Source organism: Mixophyes fleayi, chromosome 3 (assembly GCF_038048845.1).
Source record: "Mixophyes fleayi isolate aMixFle1 chromosome 3, aMixFle1.hap1, whole genome shotgun sequence".
Classification (NCBI taxonomy): domain Eukaryota; kingdom Metazoa; phylum Chordata; class Amphibia; order Anura; family Limnodynastidae; genus Mixophyes; species Mixophyes fleayi.
The window spans coordinates 334,271,184-334,297,892 of record NC_134404.1 but is presented as its reverse complement, the minus strand read 5'-3'; the positions used below and the strand labels follow the sequence as shown (position 1 = coordinate 334,297,892).

The 26,709-nt window shown below is 42.8% G+C and overlaps 1 protein-coding gene across 1 annotated transcript; it reads left to right on the top strand.

Moving 5' to 3' along the window:
* The first annotated feature begins 1,960 nt into the window (after positions 1-1,960).
* Positions 1,961-21,911, top strand: TAF1A (TATA-box binding protein associated factor, RNA polymerase I subunit A). Its single transcript, XM_075204295.1, has 11 exons — positions 1,961-2,205; positions 3,542-3,667; positions 4,703-4,869; positions 5,566-5,679; positions 8,589-8,787; positions 10,911-11,041; positions 12,293-12,451; positions 14,212-14,278; positions 17,252-17,375; positions 19,846-20,000; positions 21,175-21,911. Exons 1-11 carry the CDS (start codon positions 2,202-2,204, stop codon positions 21,282-21,284), a joined length of 1,356 nt encoding a protein of 451 aa, XP_075060396.1. The 5' UTR covers positions 1,961-2,201; the 3' UTR covers positions 21,285-21,911.
* The last annotated feature ends 4,798 nt before the right edge of the window (positions 21,912-26,709 follow it).

Genomic DNA, 26,709 nt, shown 5'->3' with positions numbered 1-26,709 from the left:
TCCACAAGTGCAACAGCCAATTTTGGGAGCCAGTGGAAGTGTTAACAATTTATCAGCCCTAAAAGAGGAATACATTGGGACAAAAGGGACAGGGAATTTAGGTAAAAAATAAGGACATTTGGAAATACATCCTCTGGCTCCCCTGGGATAAGATTCTAGGGTTAACTGCAGCAGAAAATATAGCATAGCTGCTATAGAATGGAATAACTCACAATGTTGCAGATTGTAAAATTAGGACACATTAAGTGATGCCCTAATCTGGCCAAATCATGATCCAACCTGACCTCACCACTCAGGAACAAACGCAGTATTTGTAGCGGGGGGGTTTCCACACCACGCCGCCAGTGGGCGTGACCAACATGTATGGGGGCGTAGCTATAATATTAGACAGTGCTTTGCTGCTCTCCAACTCTTCCTATCCCCATAATATACATGGGCAATCCTGCGTGCACTACTGTTAGATGCACGCAGCTCTCCCTTTTCAAGCAGAGCTGTGTAAAGCAGGAGCAGGGTCCAGCCACCTCAATTATACAGTGCCTCAGGCTTGGAGGGGGGTTTTCCACGCACTAGAACCCCCCCCCCCTCGGTTTGCCTATGCCACTCCTATTTTACCATGAGACCACACCCATTTCTAGGTAGGCCACGCACCCCATGGCCTCTGAAAATCAGAACTGTTTGGATGTATGTCTTTTACTGAATAAAACAAGTATCCTCCTATATCTTAGAGATGCTCTATAAAGGTAAATGTGCATAGAGGGAATTTATACTTATTACACTTATCAGTGTGGTATTGTGTATGACACTATCATTCCCAGTAACGGTACAGCTGCACACTGCATGGGTGCACATGGCGGCTGAGAAGTGGGTAAAAGATGCCTAAGCAGAGCACCAGGCAGGATCCTCTGTCTGTATCTCGGCCTCCAGGCTATGTAGTATGCAGCCACAGAATGGATGACTGGCCCTAAAACATTCATATTAAACAGGCCCGAGAGGCACCCTGCCCCTCCGGCCAGCCTGTCCTTGCTCTGGATTCGCTCCAGTGTGCCTATGCAGTGGTTAGTACTTCTCCCTCTCAGCACTGGGGTCATGAGTTCAATTCCCGACCATAGCCTTATCTGTGTGGAGTTTGTATGTTCTCCCCGTGTTTGCTTGGGTTTCCTCCGGGTGCTCCGGTTTCCTCTCACACTCCAAAAACATACTGGTAGGTTAATTGGTTGCTAACAAAATTAACACTATTCTGTGTGTGTGGTAGAGAATTTAGACTGTAAGCTTTGATTGAACAGGGACTGATGTGAGTGACAAATATCCTCTGTACAGCGCTGCAGAATTGGTGGCGCTATATAAATAAATGATGCTGATGAATTTGGCTTAAATTTGGGCTTCAATTCCACTGAGGGAAAAATAAAATGATATCTAAAAATATATAATATATATTATTCCTATTATTATTATTGTTATTATTAAGAGCTTTATTTTCAGAAATAAAGCATTTGAAAAAAATAATATTTTTTTTCATCTGTTATACATGGCAATAACAGAACACATGTTGCATCGGTATATTCTTAAATAGGTTTCTCCATGCAAACTATATTTACTGGAATAATAAATCCTAGTTAGAAACAAATGTAAAGCAGTGTTATAGGCAACCTGAGACTCTCCAACAGTTGGAGAACTACAAGTTCCAGTATACCCTGCCAGCCTTGGCTAGAAAAGGCCAAAGATTGCTGGAGCCACAGGATGCAATGTACACCTCAACAGTAACCTCTGATGTAGCAGAACAGTGTTGGCTAAACTGTGATACTCCAGGTGTTGTGAAACTACAAGTCCCAGCATGCTTTGCCAATATATAGCAGCTCATTGCTGGAAGGGTATGCTGGGACTTGTAGTTTCACAACACTGTAGCAGAACCTAGTCAATGAATAACTTATTCTCCCCCCTTTCTAAAGGTCATTCTGGGTTCACATGGGGGAGGGGCTATTCAAATTGCAGTATAATTGCGCTCACTGAGTAAAACTACAGCTCCCAGAATGCTTTGCGGCAGCTTGCCGGCCTAGAGGAATATAGGTACCGATCCGGATGTTGATTTCCTATAAGGTTCTCATGGAGGTCAAAGGTTCCTGGCTCCTGCCAACCACAAGATGGCCGCCGCCTTATGGACCGGAAGCAGCGCGGATACAGGGATTCTCTAGCAGTTTGTCACCATGGGTAAGGACTGTGGGGTGTAACATGAATTTTAGATGTAAAAGGCTGCAGTGGACGTGTACACCTGCTTCTTATATTTGGGTGTTTATAATAGCAGGAACTATGTTTTGAGTTTAGTGTTATTTTGAATACTCAAATTGCAGATATACACGTCTGGTTATGTGTATTTGCGTCATGTCCGTGTCCCTTTAACAACAGCCTTTGCCTTCCATTAAAATATAGGCATTCATGTCAGGTCACTATCTTTTATTTAGTAATTGTCTGTATTTTCTCTTTAGGATTCTTCATTATAATGTATGTAGAAATGCTAAGGTTTTTTGTTTGGAATCAATAATTTTGAAATATGGTATTAAAAAGCATATGTGTGTTTAAAGTATAATTAAATAGGAGCAGATCTTCTAGCAGAGCGTCCATGTGCATGTATAGCTGTGCAGAGTGAAATTACAATGATTGCAGTGAGTAGTCCGATACTTTGGGGTTGGTTTATTATAGGGCTAAAATGGGTGTTTGTGACAGTGTTTTTCTCTTGTACATCTGTCGCTGTGGGCAATAATGTTTTTTGGGTCTCACTGGGGATAATTTTCCCGTGCCAGCCTATTGAACAAAGAATGCGGCGATACAAGTTTCACCGCAATGCTTGTTCTGCTATCGCCATGTCAGGATGGCAATAACCGAAGAGAATGAATTAGAAAATGCGCTAGGGCCTGTATCACTGCTCAGCTGTATCAGTGATATTTTATTGATAGATTGCGGCAATATTTTGATGACTCTTATTGCTGCTGCAATCTGTTTGTGTGGGTTTCCTCCCATGATTCTAGATAAAGTCCTCTAATTCTACATATAGTTTTGGAAAAAACGAAAATTGGATTATAGAAGCAAAGGTATTTTTAATGATATGGGCATCATTTGAAACATGGACCTTGCCCACCTGTCACTCCAAGAAGGATTCAGTTATTTTGAGTGCAAGATGAGCGCAAGCTTTGCTGGCCCTCTCTAACTCCTCTACCCGAGAGCCCCGCTGCTGCTTGCAGGTTACTCAAGTAACAAGTTTCACTGACAAGCTGCCTGTTACAGCTGTGCCAGCTCCTGAAGTGATAAACACAATCTTAAGGAATGACCGGACTGTTTAGTGCTGTTGGTTGGTGGAGCGGAGAGAGTGGTGCCTTTTCGCACTTCCTTTTGAGTGGTGCCCATATAATTAACAAGTGAAATAAAATATATAAATTTGTTACTTCAATAAAGTCAATTTTAGTAATACGTCTCTGGCATTGCAGACATGTGGAGGGTTTGACTAAGTATTCTAATATGCCAGGTTTTGGTTTGTTTTCTCTTACTCCAGAAACTGAAGTGTTCCATGAGCAGTCAAATGAGGAAGAGGAGGAACTGGAACAGAATGAGGAAGAGGAGGAACTGGAACAGGATGAAGAACTTGGGATTACTTTTTCACGGAGACACACAGATGAAAGTAAATCGCCTATTCTGGCTTTTAACGGATTTATAAGATTTGTTTCTCTATAGAGTGCACCTGTCACATATACAATGTAGAGGCAGTTGTTTTGGGGGATTGAAGCCTCTTTATTCACTAGGATCCTCACTGACACTTTACCAGGAATTTTGGCTCTCCCCCTTTCCAATATGTGTAGGGCCAATGGTGGCCCTCTGAGGCCTCCGCTCCTTCCTGCTCTTTTGTCAGATTCGTTATAGCTTGTAACACTTGTATAAAACGCCTGCTGATATATTATTGCAGATAGGTGTCACTTTGATTAAGTGTATTGTTTTACCTTATTGCTGAGATTAAAGGTAATGTGTGGCCCTTTTGAAGGTTAGCGGGTCACAGCATGTAGTCTTATCAGGTCGCTTATCACTGTTGTAGGAAAAATTGCATTTTAAATGGACCCATTGCAATCCGTTTTAAGTGGTTCAAAAGCAACTGATGGAACAAACTATCTCTAAGTCAAGATAACCATTTAATCAATAATTGCTGCTTTATTAGGGGATTATCTTATTTATCTCCTTTTTTTTTTTTTTTTTTGCTGTCAGCCCCTACTTTATTTAGCGTTGTGTGCGAATGAGAAGGCGACTCCTTGAGGAAGCATGGTTTTAAATCTCAAATAAAGACTGTCTTTTTTTTTTTTTTCTCAAAAGGTTTTTATTAAGTTTTTAGTAAAAGAATATGTAACAAACATAGCAGTTACCACAGAGTACAGTGCATAAAAGACTGTCCTTTTTTAACTTGATTTAAATTGCTGATTTAAGATTAATATGTGGGGTTTAAGGCAATGAACAATTTGTGTAGAGAAAACATTTTAGTGTCAGCTGCCATAGATCTGGTGCACCAACGCGCATAGGGATGGAGAAGAAAACTGACCCCAATGTAAAATGTTTATATAGTATCAGATACAATAAAAATATAGTATAGGACCAGTAAAACCTAAATTGACCTGTGTGTGATCCAGTTCCTAATAAACCTTTCAACAAATTCTGTTTCTTCCGTGTGCAGATCTGTTTTCAAGCTGTCACGGCTTCCACTTGTCGGCCGATCTGTGTGTCAAGCTCATACAGGAGAACATGGTTAATCGTCAGTGGGAGAAGGCAGCCAGTCTCCTCGGCAGCTACTTCCAGACTATTGAGGATCGAAGTACCACTAAACGGATGAGAGCGACAGAGGTGACTGGGTTTAGGAGTAGCCAGATTTAAATTCCACTTGTTTTGTTCATAGAGAAGCGTGCTAACCTCATTATCACTCCACTGTTTCTGTATTTATGTTGGGTATTTACGTTTTGATACTGTCGCTAATAAATACAGCATGAACAACACAGAAAAAGAAAACCCATACTCTATATATATATATATATATATATATATATATATATATATATATATATATATATATATATATATTTATATTTATATATATATATTTATATTTATATTTATTTTATAGATGCAGGATCAGTTTAATCCTGAAAAACATAAGTTGTATGTAGAGGAATCTGTTTACTGACCTACTGATTTTGTTGAGGTATGTAAGCTGTCGGGAAACAGGGGTAGCTTGGTTACTAGCAGTCTCTGGGGTATATTTACTAAACTGCGGGTTTGAAAACTGGAGATGTTGCCTATAGCAACCAATAAGATTCTGGTTGTCATTTTGCAGCTTGCACTAAATAAATAAAAGCTAGAATCTGATTGGTTGCTATAGGCAACATCTCCACCTTTTTCAAACTCGCAGATTAGTAAATATACCCCTCTGACTTTGTTTATGAGACAACTTGTTTCACTTGCAGAAAGTTGTGTAACACACACAGAATTCGGTGTAACGGCCCTTTACGGGTTGACAGCACATTATACCGTTCCTATTCACAGGTCATCTGGCGGCTAGGAAGCGAGATTCTATTAAATCACCCCGACAGCACGCCCGACGAAGTCAGTTTTTTCCACGAAACCATGAAGAACATTGGTGTGAAAAAATATCTGCAGGTGAGGGTGTTGTAAGACATTGAACATAGTATTGTGTCTTTAAGAGGTTAAGCATCACATGTAAGGAAAGAGAGCATTTAAATTGTATTTGTGGCCACAAAGATGAACCAATATTTAGGCCACAGATATGAACCAATATTTAGGCCACAGATATGCACCTATATTTAGGCCAGTGGTTCCCAAACTATGCGCCGTGGCTCCCTGGGGTGCCGCGAAGATCTCACAGGGGTGCCTCAGCCAGGGCCGTTTTTAAGCAAGGCGGGGGACTTCTTGGTAAATATTTTGGCTTAGGGGTCCCTTGAAAAAATTATAGAGACCTGAAGGGTGCCTCAAACTGAGAAAATTTGGGATCCACTGATTTAGGCCACAAGTATGCACCAATATTTAGGCCACAAGTATGCACCAATATTTAGGCCACAAGTATGCACCAATATTTAGGCGATTATTTGAATAAAAACAAGTGACCTAATATTGTATGAGGCCTTTCCTTTCTTTATTATATACCTACCTATTATTGTACCTAATGGGTGGAGACGAGTGCCAAGCCAATATAGCAGGTTTACATTACAGCCCAGTCCAGCCCCAGAACAGTTTACAAGCCACAGTGGAAGATGGCAGGATCTCTGTTGCCATCTGCTGGCAATGAGTGGTACCGACTACTGCCCACTTTCCCCTCTTATTCAAATGTCTGTAATTCACCCCATTTCCACCCTAAACATGTCTATGTATCTGCCTCTAGTTGCCCGTTTGCTTTTTTTTATACTATTAACTGAGCTAACATACAGAACCTCTAGATAAATGAGTTCTTCTGTTCTGCTAAGTAAACTTTGTAAGGTAGTTTTCTAATGAAGTTTGTATCTGGATTCCTTTGTGTTCTCAGAGATTATATTGTTTATCCAGGATGCACGTTATTAAGTTCCTGCTTTCTCTGGCTGTATAATTATTACACACCCATTGTTTCAACCCATAATGCTGCCAAAGTTGTTGTTCTTTTGTTATTCATTAGTCACTGGCTTTATATCTGCCAAATATCTATGTTTTAGTCCCGGGTCCACCTGTCCCTCTTTACTCCCAAATTATCCCTCTTTTACATACGTTTATGAATAAATTCGTCCATTAGTCAGCATGTTCTCGTTTTACTCGTGACCTTATAAGATAGCCTATTATGTTAAAAATGCAAACTTCTTTTTTTTTTTTTTTTTGAGAACCACATGACCTAAAATAAATAGACTGCCCAATATAGTTATTATGAACAGTCTTACTGCTCACCGTATCTGTTCTTGCTTTACTTAATTAAATACATAACATCACACATTTGTTCACTCTCTGGGTGCAGCCAGGGATTAGTGTTTAGAGTAGACCTAGATCACATGAAAAAATAACTAAACATGGAGGCCTAAGTGGACGGCCATGGGACCGCGATATTGGAAACGGGTGCTCAGGCGGGTTAGAGGGAGCAATCTGTCTTCTGGAACTTGCCAGGCATTTACAGCGAATGTAAGTGAATTTGTGGAGAGGCAGCGCGTTACTAGTTTGAAATCCTTTTTATTTAGTAGTGAGCGGATCTTGGCCTTTCCAGATGAGCGCAATTTACCATTTGCTAGTTATTATTTTACTTTATAAAGTCATTGGTGATCCTCCCCGCTGTGAACAACTTTAAACACTTCACCCAATAACTATATTGGCGTCCAAAATTAAAGGGAGCCATATGGGGAAACGTGCTCCCTGCTGCTTGAATCTATGTCAGAGATTGGCAACCTCTAGGTTCAGTTTGTTCAATGTAACGAGTAAAGTCCACTTACACCCAGAATATTTACGTGCGTTAGCAATTTGCAGAGTTTCTTATTATAATTCTGCATAAATATGTAAATTCTTTTCCACTTCAAATGTTTGAAAGATTTAATAATTTGTACCCAGAAATAAAACTAGTTCATCTTTTAAATACAAAACTATAATAAGGAATAAATAAACTTATTAGTAATGTAATTGTTTTCCAGAATAGAGTTTCTAATAATATCACATTGTGTATAGTAGCACAGAAAGGTAGATAGGATTTGAACTGAGAAACTGGGTCTCTCCGTCTATTGTACATGAATTATAGAGTGCTGGCTGACTGTCTGTCCCCTAATAGTGTCCATTGTACACTGGAAATATACAAATTATCAGTAAAAGTGGATGTGCAGTTCAGAAACATATATACGATTTTCAGTAATTGGTTGAATCCTAAAATCCTGTTTGACTTTCTCTTTCTGCTAAATCAGCAGATTCCCACTACTTACAATCACTGGAGATCTTTGCTACCCCAGAGGGGGGGGTGGGTGTCTGATACAGAGCTAAAAATGAAAGCTGATTCATGATTGGATGGAAGTGGTGCTCGTCCAATCAGGAGTGTCTGTACCAGATCATCTGTTGCTTTGTTGTGCCTCCTAGATAAATGATAGCTGGAATCTGATTGGTTGCTATGATCAACACCTCCACTCTTCCTGTTTAGAAGGTTTGATAAGTCTATCCCAAGATCCCTCATCGGGATGCTAATTGCGGGGGGATGAGGGGTAAAAGATCTTTGTATAATATAAAACGCAGAGATGATTCAGAAATAATGTACTATACCAGTGATGGCTAACCTGTGACACTCCAGGGGTTGTGAAACTACAAGCCCCAGCATGCTTTGCCAGTAGATAACTAGCTGATAACTGGCAAAGCATGCTGGGGCTTGTAGTTTTACAACACCTGGAGTGTCACAGGTTAGCCATCACTGTACTATAACCACTAGCGAACGTAAGAGCCATTCCAGCTAATTGCTGGGACTCTGCTAGATGTGACGCAGCTGGTGATTTGCAATGATACAAGTCGCAGGGGAGTAACTTTCATACATTTTAGAGCATTAATCGACCTGTGATGTGTTACAGATGAGCCTGGAACAGGTATATTTCCTCCTGTGTAATGGTCAGACTGACGAAGCCTACAGGATCCTCTCTGCTGCAGGGAGCTGGAGATTTGGGAAGCTCTCCATGTCCCAGGATAAGCTCTTCAAGCTGATTCAAGCTTATAGGGCGCTACTAGACCACCGGTCTTGGCTGGACCGGATGTCTGCAATGTCTCAGAATGGTAATTATGTAAAATATTGTTTTATTATTTTTCTTGTTTATTGGTAGCTTCCTAGTTCAGTGTTGGCTAACCTGTGACACGCCAGGTGTTGTGAAACTACAAGTCCCAGCAAACCCTTCCAGCAATAAGCTGCTATATATTGGCAAAGTATGCTGGGACTTGTAGTTTCACAAACACCTGGAGTGTCACAGGTTGGCCAACACTGTCCTAGTTGTAGGTATATTTTGATAAGTACTTTTTGTACTTGCATGATGGGTTTGTCAAGATCTGCCTCTGTCGCATGATGGGTTTGTCAAGATCTGCCTCTGTCACATGACTCATTTTCCAAATACTTCAGTTCGTAAATTGAAGGCTTATTTCTTACAAATAACTTGCAATTTAACTTTCAATTGGAACTTATTACAGCAAATAATATCTGTAATGTCCAATGTTAGAGTTTCTTGCAAGTAACACACAGTTTAGGGCCCTCACCGACTGATGTTAGAAGCTGATCATCCACTAATTATAAATATTACATAACATGTCAAATAACTTGGTGTTCCTGTCACCTGCAGTCTTTGGAGGCAGCCATCTTGTGGGCGGAGCCAATGTGTCTGAACATGCAGCCTCTTCTATTCAGTATTAACTAGTGACCTTGATTCGAGTACTTTGCGCCTCGATGTAACTACGGATAGGGCCGTATTGCTATTAATATTGGTTCAGTTGCAAAAATGGCGGCCTACACCGTTCATAGGCAATAGGCACGCCCTAACCCCTGACGGTATGTTGCAGAAATGGATCAGGCTGTATTTAGGGCTAGGTAATGGGCTAAACACGTGATTTTGTCATGTGATGGCAGCAGCCTCCATATAATAGGGTGGATCGTGCTAAAGGAATGGGCAATCTGATCTACTACAAGGGCAGCATTATCCGGCTCCAACTTTCAAAAGAGCCACATACTACCCTTAATTTTCAGAAAAACACAGCATGAGAACTACCTCTGCAGACCCACGTCACTCATCCCAAAACGCTCCCCAAAAGCCCTTAGATCCCACATGTACTTCAAAATCCCCCACTTGCCCATTGGACCTTCCCCTTCAGCTGGAGCCATCTACTCCTCTGGTTGTTCTGTGTGGCCCCTCTGCAGTGTGAAGAGGCGGTCACATGACGCTGAAGTCGGCTGATTCTGTTCAATTCTATTCTCTGCTTGTCAAATTGGGAGCCGCAGGTGAGGGCTCTCCGGGCCGCCTGTTGGCCCCCACTGTGCTAGACTCCTAGTCCATACTGGTAAGCTTCCTATTAGAAGTCTTAAAGGCCTTAGTTCTTCTTGTGTTTAGAGATGCTCAGGCTCGGATCCCCAAGAACCGAGCATACCCAAACTTAGCAGATCGCACTTTTTCGGATTTGAAAACGAGACAAAGCATCATTGTTACATCGTCAGATCTCTCAATTTTTGGATTCCTTTTTAAGATCCAACATAAAGGGTGGGAGGGAGGTCGGGACCAAGGACAATTCCATCTTGCACCATTTTTCTTTTCTGCCACTGCTGTGTGCCAATGTGTCCTAGATGTGCTAGGAACTGCCATGTGATTGTGTCGTTGCTCTGTCGCTTACCATCCAGCCAGGTCGCTGCAGTATTTGTCCGAAAGTGTATGAAAATAATATTGTGATCTGTGAGGTGGTCAAAATTGACTGCAAATGACTTGAAATTAGTGTTATTGAGGTTAATAATAATGTAGCAACAAAACAAGAGCATTAATATGTGATTTGAGCATAATTTAGGATTTTTTTCTAAAAAATCCAAAACCAAAACAGACGAGGGCGGTTTTGCCAAAACCAAAACGTGAAGCTAATCCAGATCCAAAATTAGGTCACGGGGGTCAGTGAGCATCTCTACTTGTGTCAGTGTTGTTTGTATATTCCCTTCTCCAATAGTCATCTAGACAAGAACTTGGTTTGTTACCCTCACGGTTCTGCTAGTTTGGGGATTGTTAGCTAAATATTGCATTTTAAGTGGTTATTTTCTGAAGATTGTAAGTAATGTATAATGCGTACCAGTTAAACTGCGCTGTTGGTGGAATGGTCTAATTGCAGTTACTTATGATGAATAATTGGACATGTATATAAATACCATTTTTTTTCAGAGACTGATTATGCTTCCCAGTCATCCGGTGCTCAGGATATCTGCTCTTATCTTAGACAAGCCAGCGTCGCCTTTGAAGAGATCACCAAGATTCCCGGAGTATGGGACCCCTTCATTCTCCGCTATGTGGAAGTAAGGAGTAACTATTGCATCGGTATCCAATATAAATGTCAGTTATGGAGCTAAATAGTATACCCAGGAAAATCTGGAGTGTTAGGCTTGCTGTCTGCCCCATTCCTTTGTTGAAAGGTGATAATATTATAACATCACCTTTTTCTTCTGAGGGAAGAAACTTCTCTCTCTTTTATTTGCCTACAGTTGTAATGCAGCGCACAGGAGCCTAAAATGTATCCATCTAATATTGGTTTGCGGTGTTTTAGGTGACAAAAATTCTTTGCACAGTTTGGAGGATTTGGAGGTCTGAAAACTGAATAGCAGAAATAAATTCACGAGTATGCTCCACTGCTGCTGTTTGTTTTATATTAATAACAGCTTAAGGATTGGGAAGCAAGTACACCGTCACACTTTCCATTATCGGGTTTAATCATCATGTTAATTAAGTTATATGTGTGCTTGGCTTATGAAGAACTGGATGTGTGTATGGTGAGTCACAGTCCGTGTATTTTGGCTAGGGCTCCTTTCAAGAACCAGAAAAATATTACTTATTAAAGACAAAGTTTAAAACATTGTAGAGGCTTGCAGGTTGTCGGGGCTTGCAGGTTGTCGGGGCTTGCAGGTTGTCGGGGCTTGCAGGTTGTCGGGGCTTGCAGGTTGTCGGGGCTTGCAGGTTGTCGGGGCTTGCAGGTTGTCGGGGCTTGCAGGTTGTCGGGGCTTGCAGGTTGTCGGGGCTTGCAGGTTGTGGGGGCTTGCAGGTTGTCGGGGCTTGCAAGTATGTTAAGAGCCAGTTCAGTGGCAAAATGAGTAGTGACAAGTACCCAGTATAATACATTTACTAAGCTTTCCTAGTGTCTGTGCTTCAGTAAGTTCCATCTGAAGGGATATTGACTGTAAGATGCCAGGAATTGTCTCCGACAGTGCCGCATGCTATGTTTTGCTTTTGGAGGAAGTAAGTGTTTGCCGATATAGATATATCAGACTCTCTGAACCTATATCGCCATGCTCTGTTCATGCTTTACGTTGTTCCTTAAATGAGTACGTACTTAGTTATTCACTTTTATTAGCGCGTAGGTGATTGGTATTTATTTTTCATAGACTTTAGAGAAAGTGTGCAAATTCGGCAAACGTTTTGGTAGATTAATAATAGATGGAATCTGCGCTGGTTCACGCTCCATTTAATATTTTTAAAAGACCATTATAGTTTGACGCATGGGTGACGTGTCCAGTAAATATTGCGTGATCCTTTTCTTCCCCTTTTTGTTTTAGCTTCTTGAGTCCTCTGAACAGACGCAAAAGGCTGAGGAGGTGTTGACAAATTACGCTTACAACAGTAAGAACCCATCAAACCCCAACGCCCACGTGTACTTGTATGAGTTCATGAAGAGGAACGGGGCTCCGGGTGAAAAGCTTATAGAAGTGCTGAATGTGAGTACAGATGTGTGTGGTGCAGTTTCCTTTTCAGCAAGGATCCCCCTTTCCTGCAATCTTAGTACTGAGTATCGCTGCAGGTTGCTGAGCCTTCCTGAAGGGGGCAGTATAGAGAGCTTACGCTGCACTGTCTTCATATTCCCTCTGCCCCAAGTTACTTATCAGAACTGCAAATTTTCAGCTACAGTTTTCCACAGTGAAAGTTTATTTTCATATGGCCTCCAATTGCTGCTGGAAATCACTACTGTAAAAATCAAAGTTTACCTGTGATTATTTTGAGGTTGGGCGTGCAAAAAAAGCGGCTAAAACTTGCTGCTTCAGCAGAAGAGTGGTAGAGACTGTGAGATTGTTTTGTCGCTAGACGACACATCGCCAAGAAAGACCTGTCTTCTCTTCCCTATCGCCCTTCTGCTTCCCTGATCCTCCTCTATTCTGTTCCCCTGCATAGAGGATAGACACAGGGCTTTAGGCCTTAGTTGTTTGTTTTTATTTACAAAGATCCTGGCAGCGCCGCTACTGAAGGAGAGCCTCAGCTGGCACTTCTGTGGAGGGACTATGCTCTAATTACACACACACACACACACACACACACACACACACACACACACACACACTTCTGTGGAGGGACTGTGCTCTAATTACACACACACACACACACTCTGTGCCTCCTTGCACACACACACACACACACACTCTGTGCCTCCTTGCGCGCACACACACACACACACACACACACACACACACACACTCTGTGCCTCCTTGCGCACACACACACACACTCTGTGCCTCCTTGCGCACACACTTACACTCTCCGTGCCTCCTTGCGCGCACACACACACACTTACACTCTCCGTGCCTCCTTGCGCGCGCACACACTCCGTGCCTCCTTGCTTCAGCCTGGGGCACATCGGGTACCGCCTTCAGCGTCTTCTGCTCTTCCTGAACCACCCCTACTTTAGACACTTGGTAGACCCTTCTCTGGATGGAGATGAGGTAGATTCCAGTATCGTCCACCCGCATGGGGGGGAGGCATCTTGGAGTTGAAGTGGGCGGGTTGTTTTTGTTTTTCCAGACTTCACTGCAGGGATCATACCGGTCATTTTACTAAAACAATACTTTGAAGTGTAATGGAAACAAAACCCTGATAATGTATTTCAGTGGTAGAGAAGCCTTCTGGATTCTGGTCCATTTTGTAGGTTCATCGTCTGAGCATTTCACTTTCTTCATCTGAAAAAACTGCACTTTTATAGTGAATACACTGTCTTATCATTTGTAGTAATGTCTTGTAAATTGTTTAACCAAACAACCAAAACAAACTTTTTTTTTTTTGTACGGAATCCCCTGAACCTGAATTATGTGTGTAATGAAGTGATCACATGTCCGCAGAGGAAGATTGTATGTTTAGCTGCTACACTCTACCTCTCGTGTACATTTATTGTTTGCTGTGAAATGAGTTCAATTGTCTCCACTTTGTAGCCCCCGTAACACAATACCTATTGTACTTTATTTGTCATGGAGCTTGGTCATTGAGACCTGTTAACAATAAGTACGGCTTTGTTGAAACACTCTTTTATTTATGTTTGTGTTCTTGTCGCTCTCTGATTGTCTGAGCTCTCTCTCTCTCAAGCAGAGGAAGCATTATACCATTGAACTCTATTTGGTGCTTTAAGCACTATGTAAGGGTCACATTATCTCACAGCTGCCAGGTTCTCTCTTATGGGACATAAAACTTTAACCTAAATGTTTTTTTCTTACAGGTTTTGTACATCCTTGTTCCATCACACAAGCTCATGCTGAAATTCAGCAAACTCCTGGCAAAATCTGGTAAGTCCCATCTCATGCTGCCTATAATAAATGTTATTATTACAGCCCCTCTTTATTTAGCGCCAAGGTATTATACAGCGATGTAACGACATTTATTCATTCACCCTCCGCAAACCTAGGGCCAGTTGAGTTAAGCCATCACTATGTTTTTGGACCATGGGAGCAAACCTCTGCAAACAGGGGGAGAACATATAAACACCGCCCAGATCGTTCACTGATCGTTCTTGTTTCTGACAAGGCGACAGTGACCTGTGACTTCCATAATAAAAATATATTGCAGGCCACATTAAGATTCTTTTCGAGCTATTTAATGATGCATCTTTCGACTGTGTGGGGATATATCTATATATAGTTTTACGCAAAAATAAAACTTCTGGCTCAGATTTTGAGTGTTTTGGCTGATGCAGTTGGCAACAGTTTAAATAGCAAATGGTTTGACGGATCAAAAAATGATGCATGACTGATGTGTGCTGTTATTTCCTAGATTGTAATACTGCAACTTTCCACAAGGTGGCATGCACATCCTGCGCAAACTGCTGCCTGAGGGGAAAATCACATGGGCAGGACAGCTGAGAAACCTGGGTTTTTTTTTTGTTTTTTTTTTTACATGGCCAGTGGTTGGATAAATCCAATCAAAGCAACATTTTAAGTACAAAAAAAACTGGAGTCTGTTTTGAATCTGGAAAGGCCAGCTGCCTATTGTCCTGAAATTGCAAATTACTTGTTTCTTAATTAATTTGCAGCAACGAATGTCAACATTATATAGATAGATAGAGGCCAGTTACAGAATTATAGGACCCAGCTTTTTCTTTTTTTTTTTTTTCTTAAAGCATAATTCACCTTAATTAGGTGGGAAAACTTTACAAACGAACTCCTGCATCCCTTACCTTATCTTCTGGGGCCTCTAGTCTCTACGCTATTATTATCCTTGAAGAAATGAGGGCCCAATTTGGAGTAGCCCCTGTCCCTGTCCCCATCATTAAAACATACCCAACTCCAGTCATTTCCGCGCTGTACCTGAAGTGCAATGACTGTAAAAGGGGGACAGCCCACTTCATATTGGAACCCTCTATGTGGGGGTCACTTTCAGGGACCCAGTACAGTGAAGGGGATAGGGGTCTCCAATGAGGGACCCTAACAATGATTGTTAATGGGCTGTGGAAGAACTGCACATAGGAGCAATAGAATTTGACGGTAGATAAGAACCGCTTGGCTCATCTAGTCTGTCCATTATTTAACCTATGGTAACCTCAAACTCTGATCCTTAGTTCTTTGTAAGGATATCCTTATGTCTATCCTAAACATGTTTCAATTGCTCTACTGTATTACCCTCTACCACCTCTGATGGGAGGCTATTCCACTTATCCACTACCCTTTCTGTGATGTAGTTTTTCCTCACATTTCCTCTGAACCTACTTCCCCCCAGTGTCAGTACATGTTCTCGTGTTCTAATACTTCTCTTTCCCCCAGTGTCAGTACATGTCCTCATGGTCTAATACTTCTCTTCCCCCCCAGTGTCAGTGCATGTCCTCGTGTTCTAATACTTCTCTTCCCCCCCAGTGTCAGTACATGTCCTCGTGTTCTAATACTTCTCTTCCCCCCAGTGTCAGTGCATGTCCTCGTGTTCTAATACTTCTCTTCCCCCCCAGTGTCAGTACATGTCCTCGTGTTCTAATACTTCTCTTCCTTTATAGAATGTTTCCCTCCTGCACCTTGTTATAAAACTTGATATATTTGAATGTTTCTATCATGTCGCCTCTTTCCCGTCCCTGCTCCAAACTATACATATTAAGATCTTTTAGTCTTTCCGGGTAAGTTTTGTGCTGTAGGCCGTGCAGCTAGATCTAAATTCTAAAGGTTTAGCATTCGCACTAAACATTTAGGTGTTGCAGTTTCCTGGCCCCTTGGTTTGCCAGCCTTGACTTTTATGAGTAGAGGTGTTGGAGAGTTGGGTATAGACGGCTAGTCAGGAGAAGTGACAGGAGCGTCAGTGTATGTGAGATGTTGCATCACACTACTAAGACATCTATAAAGACTTGTAGCCATCAGTCAGTCCCATGACCTACTATATAAATGCTTGAGACTAGTGGCTTAGTAGGTCAAAAGGGCTTTTAATGTCCTTATGTCACAGCATACATTCAGAATTAGCTGGAATGTTATGTAACTTTCACATTCTACAACTTAACCCTTTCATGTTGGGGAGCTAGGAGAATATTGGTGGGTGGGGGGGGGGGGGGGGGGGGGTGGTCAATGGCTTGTGTCGAACCACAGCCAGTGATAGTCCGTTGGGGCCTATATAAATTGAGGGAAGTAAATTGTGCAGAAATAGTCACAGATCCGTTTTTTTTTTTTCTAGCGCAGTTTGGGAAACCGAAAACAGATCTGCTTGTTACAGCACCAAGTTGCTGCATTGTGATGTTTCTAAGCGTCAGTACTGCTGGTCCCACACCACCTAGTGGGAATTAGGGGGAGTCAGAGAGCTGATAGGCCCAGGGGCTGCCCTTATTGAGTCTCCAGTGATTCCTAATGGTCTGACCCCTTTTAAATGTTTTATTTCAAAATAAATAAACCCTACCCCTATTTCTGCTCCTGTAGTTCCCAAACACCTTTATTACAGCACGCCTATTAGGTATTCTTGCAGTCCTATTATTCGTCCAGGTGCCTGTTCCTCAAGCCTCTCCAACCACGACATTTCGGTGACTTATTTAACCTTAATATAGTGCCTACATAGTACGCAGCGCTGTAGAGAGAATATTTAATAACTCACATTGGCCCCAGTGGAGCTTACAATCTATATTCCCTACCACATTTTTTTGGGAGTGCGAGAGGAAACCCAAAAAGAAACACGATGAACCTACAAACTCCACACACAGAGTGCCCTGGCCGAAATCCAACCCGTGAGCCCCCAGCGCTGCGAGGCAGCAATGCTAACCACTGTGCAACTTTGACGACTTCTGTTTCATGTATTGACAGATTCAGAAGAACACCACCGGCGTGCACTAAAAGTGCTGTTTGATCTCTTGGATTTCTCGGGTTGGAAGCAGGATGTGAAAGCTTGGAGCTATTTATCGAAGAGACTAAAGCAAACTCTGTGCTCGTAAGTGACATCAGAGATCAATCTTATTTATCTCCTTCCAAATCCTATAAGGTGGCACGTTTTTAAACTGGACCCGTCGCCTATACACAAAGGAAACAATTGTGTCGGCTGAGCCAATATTCAATTAGATGCTTCCATTACGTCGCCTTACTGCACAGAGGACATAAAGTCTAAATACGACCTACTTAAACATAATGGGGCTGATGCTGTTTGGAACGTACGCCAGTCTGAGTAACGGATCTTGCGTGAGATCGCTGTGGGCAGACGCTTGTGCGCTAGGGCGTAATTGTGAGACTCGGGCACCCACGCCAGGCCTGCGTCTGGAGAGGCGGAGCAAGAGTGGGGAAGTGGGCGTGGCAATGCAGGCTTAGTACAGTAGAGGCGTGTCCATGCAAATGAAGCTCACGCAGACCTGCAGGAATACACACACATATGCCTATTAGGAGGCGTGTCTTAGCCACCTGCTACGTGGCAATTGCTGATACTGGCTGCTGATGTCCTGTCGTAAACCAGACGCATAAACTGCGGCCATGGATGCATCTAGAGATCTATACGTCCCTGCAGATAGGTGGAAATCTGCTATTTTTCCGTCCTCTTATTTATTTAGAGTAATTTACGCCCTATTTGCCAGCAACTCTTCATCAGCCCCGACGTGTTTTCCCTTCATTCTTTGCCTCTATTTATTAAGTGTTTGTTTCTTGTTAAACCACTTGCATTATTCTCATGGACTGGTCGCGTTGCTGTAGAGAAATCTAACTTATAACCATCTGCCAGATGTGTCAGGTCATTTCAGAAGGGGATCGGGACAGAAAAATATCACGTTTCCCGTAAAAATCTATTGGCTAGTATATAACACACACTGTTTATATTGCTTTTGTTATGGTTATGCTGAACTTGGCTGCGTCGGAGGCTCGGACACCTGCACGTTGTAGATACTCCATACACGAAATGTAATAACAGTGGCGGCAATAATGGCTTTATATTTAAATCCCAGCTGTCCTCTACGCACTGTGAGCTGAAGCAATATTCATGCGGATGTAGCCCATCCGTTCATTGAGGCACCTCATATTAACGAGGCACCGGGTGCCTCACGATTGGCTAGGCTGCATCCGTAGCCATGAAGTGCCTCACTGGTCCCTCACAGTATAATTTTTATTTTTATTTAAACAAAAAAATAAAATAAAATAAATGCCCCCCCCCCTGCTGGTTGCAATCTACAATCCGTTATTAGTGCTGTTATTTCTACTTATTGATGCCGTTACACGTTGCTTGTGCTCTTTACGCAAAGAAGTTGAAAGGAAGAGCGGGAGAGTCTGGGGGCACGGGAGAGGCCTCATTCAGGGCATGGAATCCTGTGAAGTGCGTAAGGAATGCTTGTAAAACAAATAATATGCCCTTTTATTGTACTCATTGAAGTGAATGGAGTTCAGATGACCCTAGTAAAGGTGCATTGAGTTGAATCCTGCTCAGTGCCTGAACCCCACATGCTCCCTGCACGTGCACAGTTCAGAGACGCCCCCGTGTGGCTGACCTGGTGTAATACGCCTATAAAGCTGCCTAAGTTGTATAACAAGGATCCTGGGTCTTCTCCAGAAAGCGGCTGAAATAGTAATTGGCCACTAAGGAAGTGCAACCTCCACTTCTGTACACTTTTGAAGTGGTCACGGATAGACCAACCTGTAGCTAATGTGGTTATCACAAGATCAACAGCAGTGCAGAGTATTTCTAGACAGGTGTGCTTACATGGTGGGAGGCTGTGACCCGCCCTATTGGCTGAGATCAGAGCTGCTTGTGACCGCTTCTGAACTTATTGTCACCAATCTGGTGAGGAGTTTGTATGTTCTCACCATGTTTGCGTGGGTTTCCTCCTGGTGATCTGGTTTCCTCCCACACTCCAAAAACATACTGGTAGGTTAATTGGCTGCTATTCAATTGCCCTTAGTCTCTCTCTGTCTATGTCTGTGTGTATGTTAGGGAATTTAGACTGTAAGCTCCAACGGGGCAGGGACTGATGTGAGTGAGTTCTCTGTACAGCGCTGCAGAATTAGTGGCGCTATATAAATTGATGATGATGGTGAACATGGTCTTTAAAGCCGCCAGAAGCTTAGGCCATGACCGTTACAGGTTACTGTGCAGAACACTTCTAATTAACGCACAAAAGCATAAAGACACCAAAATATAACTACAAATCACTTGAACGCTTTAAAAATTAGTCATGCAACCAAAGTGGGGATGGGCGCTGTACAAAGAAGACTAATCGGCGAACAACCAAAGCTGCCTCTTGTCGTTGCCGAGCCAAAACGGAGGCTCCAAAACTTACCAACGCTCTGGACTGAGACCCGTTCTGGTGAAGTTAATTCTTCTTTTTTTGGTGGGACATGTTATGAAATGACTGGTTTCTCTTTGCGTGTGTATCTACATCTCTCCTATAGACGACATGTTTGAGATATGTCCTTTATCTTCTCACCAGTGATCGGAAGGCCTGGGTGTCGGAGCTGTGGGAGCCCAGGAGCAGCTGGTGGCCGGTGTACCACTTTAAAAAGGTGCACGTGAAAAAGGACTTCCGGAATTGTGCGACTCTCGCCATAAAGAAGGCTTCCGTCGCCGGAATGTTACAGGGACCAGGTAACTCAGCGTAATATGTTCTGTTGTCGTAGTATGGATAGAAATCTATAGTAATCTGATTTGATGAATTTTGCATATAGAAAATGCTGAAAAACCTGAACGTTTTTATTGGATGATTGTGTTTGTAAAAAAATATAAAAATATTGATGAATACAAATCTCTACATAAAACAAATTCAAAAGTAGAGTATGTGGAACCCTTGTGTTTAGTATGCTAGACCAGGGTGTCTGATACTCAGTCCTCACAGCCCTCTAACAGGACATGTTTTCTATCAGAGAGCCTTACATCAGTAGTAGGGAAATTGATGGAAACACTCTTAAAAGAAAGAGTTGTAGAATATCTCAAATCCAGTAACTGACAGGACCCCAAACAGCATGGATTTACTGGGGGGAGATCATGTCAAATAAATCTTTTGACTTTTTTGACTGGGTGACTAAAGTAATAGATCGGGAGGGGGGGGGGGGGCGTAGATGTAGCTTATCTGTATTTCAGTAAGGCTTTTGACACTGTCCCACGTCTCAGACTGTTAAATAAACTTGAAAGCTTGGGATTGGATTCTGAGATTAGTGAATGGATAAGATCCTGGTTTCAGGATAGAATAACTGCACAGTAGCGGGGGTACTCCAGTAGCCAGGGTGTTGTAAATTTAGACCATGACTTGGGCCTGCTCGCGTCACTGGTGGACTTTGCATCGCTGGTGTGATGTTAATACTAATTTAGCCCATGGATTCGGCCTACTTGTGTCCCTTGTGTGTAGGCCCATTCTGCATCCTAAATAAGTCATAACATGCCATGGGATAAAAAGAGAGTAGATGGAATGGTTGAGGAGCTTTTGGAGTAGGGGAACCAAGAATGTGGGAGAGAGTACGTGTTCGGTAAGTCAGGAAAGATGGCCAGGTAAATCCGTTGTGTATGAGGGGGGTGTCTGTAGATGAGATGTGTGTTATGATTGGTAGTTGGGTGTCTCTGGAAGAGGTATGTGTCCATGATTAGTGTAGGTCTTTTACCCTTGATTAACGTTCTTGGATAACACACAGGAGGTCTTATCTCGCTATGGTTTAATACACGTCTGGCTATGTCCACATTCACCTCTGGGGCTTTTATCGAGTCAAGGTTCTTGTTGCAAACTTCTAAAAACTTTTTCTCTCTCTCTCTCTCTCTCTCTCTCTTGTAGCTTGCACCTATTTCTCCCAGGTCTACAGATTTGTGACGGAGGAACAGATGACTGAATTAAATTGCATGAAGAAATTCCTTAAGAAACATAAGTGTGGAAAGTACAGATGAACCCGGTCATGGCTGCAGTCATCTCCTTCAGTTGGATGTGGGGGACCTCGATATAAGCCGTTCTGTAGGGCTTAAATTTGATCTTGGCGATAGGTTTTCACAGTTCAGTGTTCCTATGTGTCCTGATGGCCAGAGATGGGCTCTTCCATTCGTCACCGCTGTCATGTTCTAAGAGGTGTCTCTTCCGGACACACCAGGGTTCTAGGTCTGTCATAGCGGTGACGACCATAAGATGGTAAATAAGAACTTCTTGTCTGAACGGACTTGCCCTGTCAGAAGGCGGAGCTTATCACTGGATGGGTGGGGCTTGTAACATTTCATAAATGCTACGTACAATTAAAAGTAATCATATTTTTTTTGTACTTTTGCATTATACATAATAAAAATACAGAAGTGAAAATAAAGAGCATCTACAAAAAAAATACTTGTGTAAGATGTACCGTGAGAGCGTTTTTAATTCTAAAATGCAAAACTCAACACACTAAATACTGTGGTTTGTTTATTTTGTTGTTTTTTTTTCATTTTTTTTTAATGCAATATAAGTTAAAAATTACTGTTATTTCCATGCCCACTATGTACCCCTCCCCCTGATCTATGTCTTCCCCTCCCTTGTTTTTTTTTTCTGTACCCCCAGAAAATATCTTATAAAACTCAATAAACTTATTTTCAGTAAACAAAAAAAAAAAAAAAAGTTACTGTATGTTTCATTTTGATTATATTTAGTATTCTATGGGGCATATTCAATTGATGACGGGATCGCCGAAAATCCTGCGCTCAAAAAATATTACCGTTATTACGGTAATCCTGCGCGGGAAAACCGTTAATACGGTAATTTACTCGCTGGATTTCAGCTCGCAGCTCAGGGAGCTGTGAGCTGAAATCCAGCGAGATATTACCGTATTAACGGTAATATTTTTTGAGCGCAGGATTTTTCGGCGATCCCGCCGTCAATTGAATATGCCCCTAAGTCTCCTATATATCCAGGTCAAAGTTGGCTACACACAGCAATATCATCATCATTTATTTATATAGAGCCAACATATTCCGTAGCACAGCAATATCATCAGCCAGTTTGGTGACTCTGAATGGAACTGACCTGAAGTCCCTGCTTGTGTGGACCTTAGATGGTTGTCAGGTGTGGTCAGAACCTCACTGGATGGGATTTGTACAATGTGCTTTGCATAAGGTGGTAATTACGTCTGATCAGTGTGTGGTAAATGCCTGAAAATATTGTGGCTGTGTTACGAGCCGCGGCGTCCCACCCGTCACTATGACGACCGTAACGTCACTTCCGGGTCTCGTCCCGGCCGTTGCCTAGGCAACGGTCGGGACGCTGTAATAGTGAGCGTCACGTCCCGGCAACAGGAGGCAGCCGGGCGCGTGCGCAAGTAACCCACTAGCCTGTGGGATAATTAATGTCCATATTTAATTAGGCATAGCCTAAGGGTGATTGTCAGTGCGAGGCTCTGATTGGCCACAGTCAGTATTTAAGGCAGGGGGGGCTTAGCCTCCCTGCCGGTTATAGATTCCAGTTTACTGCCTGCTACCCGCTCTGTGCTGTTGGTGTATACCTTCTGGATTGTTTTTGCTGTGTATGACCCCTGCCTGTACCTTGGATTTTGCCTCTTTGCCTGTGACCCTGATTCATTTTGCCTGTGCCTTGGACCCCGCTATATTGCTCGTGACCCTGACTTTTGGCGTGTTTCCGGATTATCCTGCTTGCTAGTGACCCCTGACCTTGACTTCGTCTGACCATCCGCTTCCATCTACGCTGCCTACTGGCCTGCTGCTACGGTTTGTATCACAAACTCACAATACATCTGGAGATAAGTCCTGGGAGCATCTGAGTACCTGTGAGCGTATAAAGCTCTATGGGAAAGGCGGAAAGGGACTGTCAGCGTAACAGGCTGTTGGTCAGTCTGCTCTTGGACCAACCAAATTTTGCGGTTTTGTCTTTTTTTACAATTGTGATAAATTAGTCACAGAAAAAAACAAAAAAAACAAACCCTTTACGAATGTAGTTAAATTGGACACAGATTCGGTAATACTGCAGGGACCTGATCACAACAGTGTCTGTGTCTGTGATCTGCTTTAGATTTGACTGTGGTTTATAAAAACAAAACATACTACAGAGGAAGAGCATCATAACAAACCAATATATGTACTACTACAATGGATATCATTATGAAAAAAGTATGTAAAATTCAGCAAACATAGGGCCTGATTTGTGGAGGAACGTAAATGCCGACACGTGCCGTATTTTGCATAAAAATATTCCTTGCATGCCCAGAAACTGACTACGCCAGTGAACGCAACAACATTAATTCAACTTTGAATGCAAAGGAGGCTTACAGCAGTCTGCAAATTCATGGGCTGGAGAGTAATGGTGGAGCGCACGCAGCAGCGTCCAATTCAAGCTTTGGGCATCTCCGAGGTACGTGTTTTCTGACGTATCCCTTGCACCAGCTACAGGTCGGGAATAAGTGGCGAGGGACAGTGATGACTGCTGTGGATTCCTGATAGAACATGTGTTTTGCAGTTAGGAGCAACTGTTAAAAAAAAAAAAAAATTATATACAGAAGGCATTGACAACGTCCAGAGAGATGGATTTCATTGGCAGATAAAAAATTTGCGTTCCTTAATCAATCGGGCCCATAATGTTCTACAGCTTAGTTCAGATGCATCATGATGAAAGTTTTCCTTTAATGAGATCACTGACCTGCCAAGCTCAGCACCACCTAATCTGACACATGGTTCCTATACGTTCTCCTGAATCTGTTTCAGAATGTCTGATTTGCTGCGTCATGTTTTCGTCCTACACATGAAAGCTGCACAGCGGCGGTTCTGATATCCAGATGCTTGGACAGTTGTTTTTATTGCCCTCCAGCCCACATGATTTTCTGTCTGCCTTTCACCTTGCATGCAGTTCTACAAGTACCATGGATAGCCAGGAACTGAATGTTTGCAGGTAGTGTTGTTCCCTTTGAGTGTAGTGACCTGGCTATAAATAATGCTGCATTGAAGGTCTGTTGGCCGGGTCACGCAGCTTAAAGGGAAAAAATTGCGGACATTATTGTAGATTATCGTCTCAGTCCAACACCCCCCCTGCGATAACTCTAGAACCAGGCTAGTCCTGGTCTTCACCCATTGCGGCCTTCTTTACTTTAGAGCTGAATATGCTTGTTGGTACTACGTTGTAACCAGGCCTTGTGTACACAGCAGTTGAGGATTACTCTTAGATTGATGCTGGCACCAGAAAAATAGGAGACCCCAATCAAACAATACAGGAAATTAATTTGATGAGCGAAACGCAGGTATTCACAATGGACCAAAAGATAAAGCAAAATCTAGTGTCTGAGCAGGGGTCAGGGCAGGCAGCTATACAAGCAAATGGTCAGGGCAGGCTGCAAACCAGAGAATGATCTGTATCCAAGTGGGCAGAACCAGGAACGAGCAGGTGAACAGACCCGCGAAAGCTGCACCAGTCACGGGCAGCAAGTATAATGCAGGCAGCCAATCGGAATGCTCACTAGGAGTTGAGCCCCTGCAGTCGATTCAACATCAGTACTGTCATGTGACTGCGTGCCCACTGTGACTGAGCAGTCAGGGATGGGGGCTGCACGGTAGCCCATTTCTGCTTCCAATGTGCCAATAACTTATTTTGTGATGCATCCATGGTTCTTCATTGAGGTGTGACACCTGTTTCAATCCTCTTGTCCTCTTACAGTGTAGATCTTATAAGCTGCGTCCTGATTACTTTTGTTGCTTTTTGTTTTGTAATTGTTATAGTGATTATATATAATTGTAGTTATTTTTTTCCCTACAGAGCTACAAAAGATGATGTAACTATGCAAACCTTTAATAATGGTTACCAAGCTGGATATAGCTGCAGGCATTAATAAGGATAAATCCTTAGAATGACAATAAAGCACCAGAGTGCTCTGCCAGCTGTGGGCATGCTGGCACTTATAGTGCCACATACTAAATGACTTTTTTTCCCCCACACTTTATTAAATTATTGCCCCAACTGTCCATAAGGGTTGGTTGGAGCCCCAGAACTATCAGACTGGTTTTCGAAATGAAAATTGAGAGGCACTAATATATTTCTTTTTGTGGGTCCAATACCTCTTGGGAGTGCAGCCCCTTGCTGACCAGGCTGGGACCCAATGCTGGAGGGAGTCCCTGTTATCATGGGATCAGCCAAGACTGGTGATAATGACTTTTAGCGAGTAGGTACCTTATGCTGTTTGTCCCTCAGGATTAAGTGTAACCAGAGCAGACGTTGAGTTCTGGTGCTGGACTTACTTTTGGATGGGGGGTGCTATGCAGTTGTTTCATTTATTTAGTCTGTCTACACCAATGATGGTAAAGAGATGTGTGAGTGGCTTATGAATACTCTCGGTTCTTGACGTGTCATGGTTGGGACCAATTGATCATCGAGGATTGATTTCAGAGTGGTTTATCAACATAGGCAAATCAAGGGAGGGGGGGGGCTTTCCTAGTGTCTGGAAACCCCCTCCCAGCATGGGGCACTGTATGCTTGAGGTGGCTTGTCCAGTGTATATGATGGGGATAGGAAGAGTTGGAGAGCAGCCAAGCACTGTCTAAAACTATAGCCACGCCCCCATGCATGCTGGTCACACCCACCTGTGGGGCAGCGTGGAAACCCCCTCTACAAATCCTGCTTGTGCCCCTGATCAAGGGAAGATTTCAGTGCAAGAAACCATCGTCTTCCCTTTTGATTATTCAACCGTCTCGTCACTGGATTGCCTGTCACACGTCTGTCCCCCCCTGCAATCTGTCCTAAATGAGGTTTCATAACTGATCTCCCACCGTTTCCCTTCCGCTCTGTCTGTCTGCAAAACATTCTATTGGCTCCCCGTTCCAGAATACAATTTGAGCTGCTTACTTCCACCTATAAACCCCCTCCTACAATGCCGACTTTGTCAAGAAATACAATGACCTTCGCACCTCCTGCTCTATTATCCTCACCTCACCCCCTTTGACACTCTCAGTCTCATCTGACCAGATTTGCCCCCAACCTCCAATCCTTCAGACACTTCTTCAAAACTCTCCTTTTCATGTTTGTCCACCCTGCCCCATCTTAAGCTAGCGTCCCCCTCACACTCCACCTTTCCCTTCCACTTGCTTCCCTCCACCCCTATTATCTGTTTGTTTCCCTGCTCCTCTTAAATGTTACCTCTCGGGAGCATGGCCCTACCTACGTACTGTCTCCTCTTCAGTAAAAGGTTTTCCTTTATTCTAGTTGTGTCTCCTAATATAGTTGCTTTTGCAATTGCTTCCTCTTGTATTGATTTTAATATTGTTACTATTGCTTCACGTGCGTTCCTTGTTGGATTTGGACGTATGTATACCCGATTTATACATATGGGTGACAGGATGGACCACCTATGCCACCCTGTCT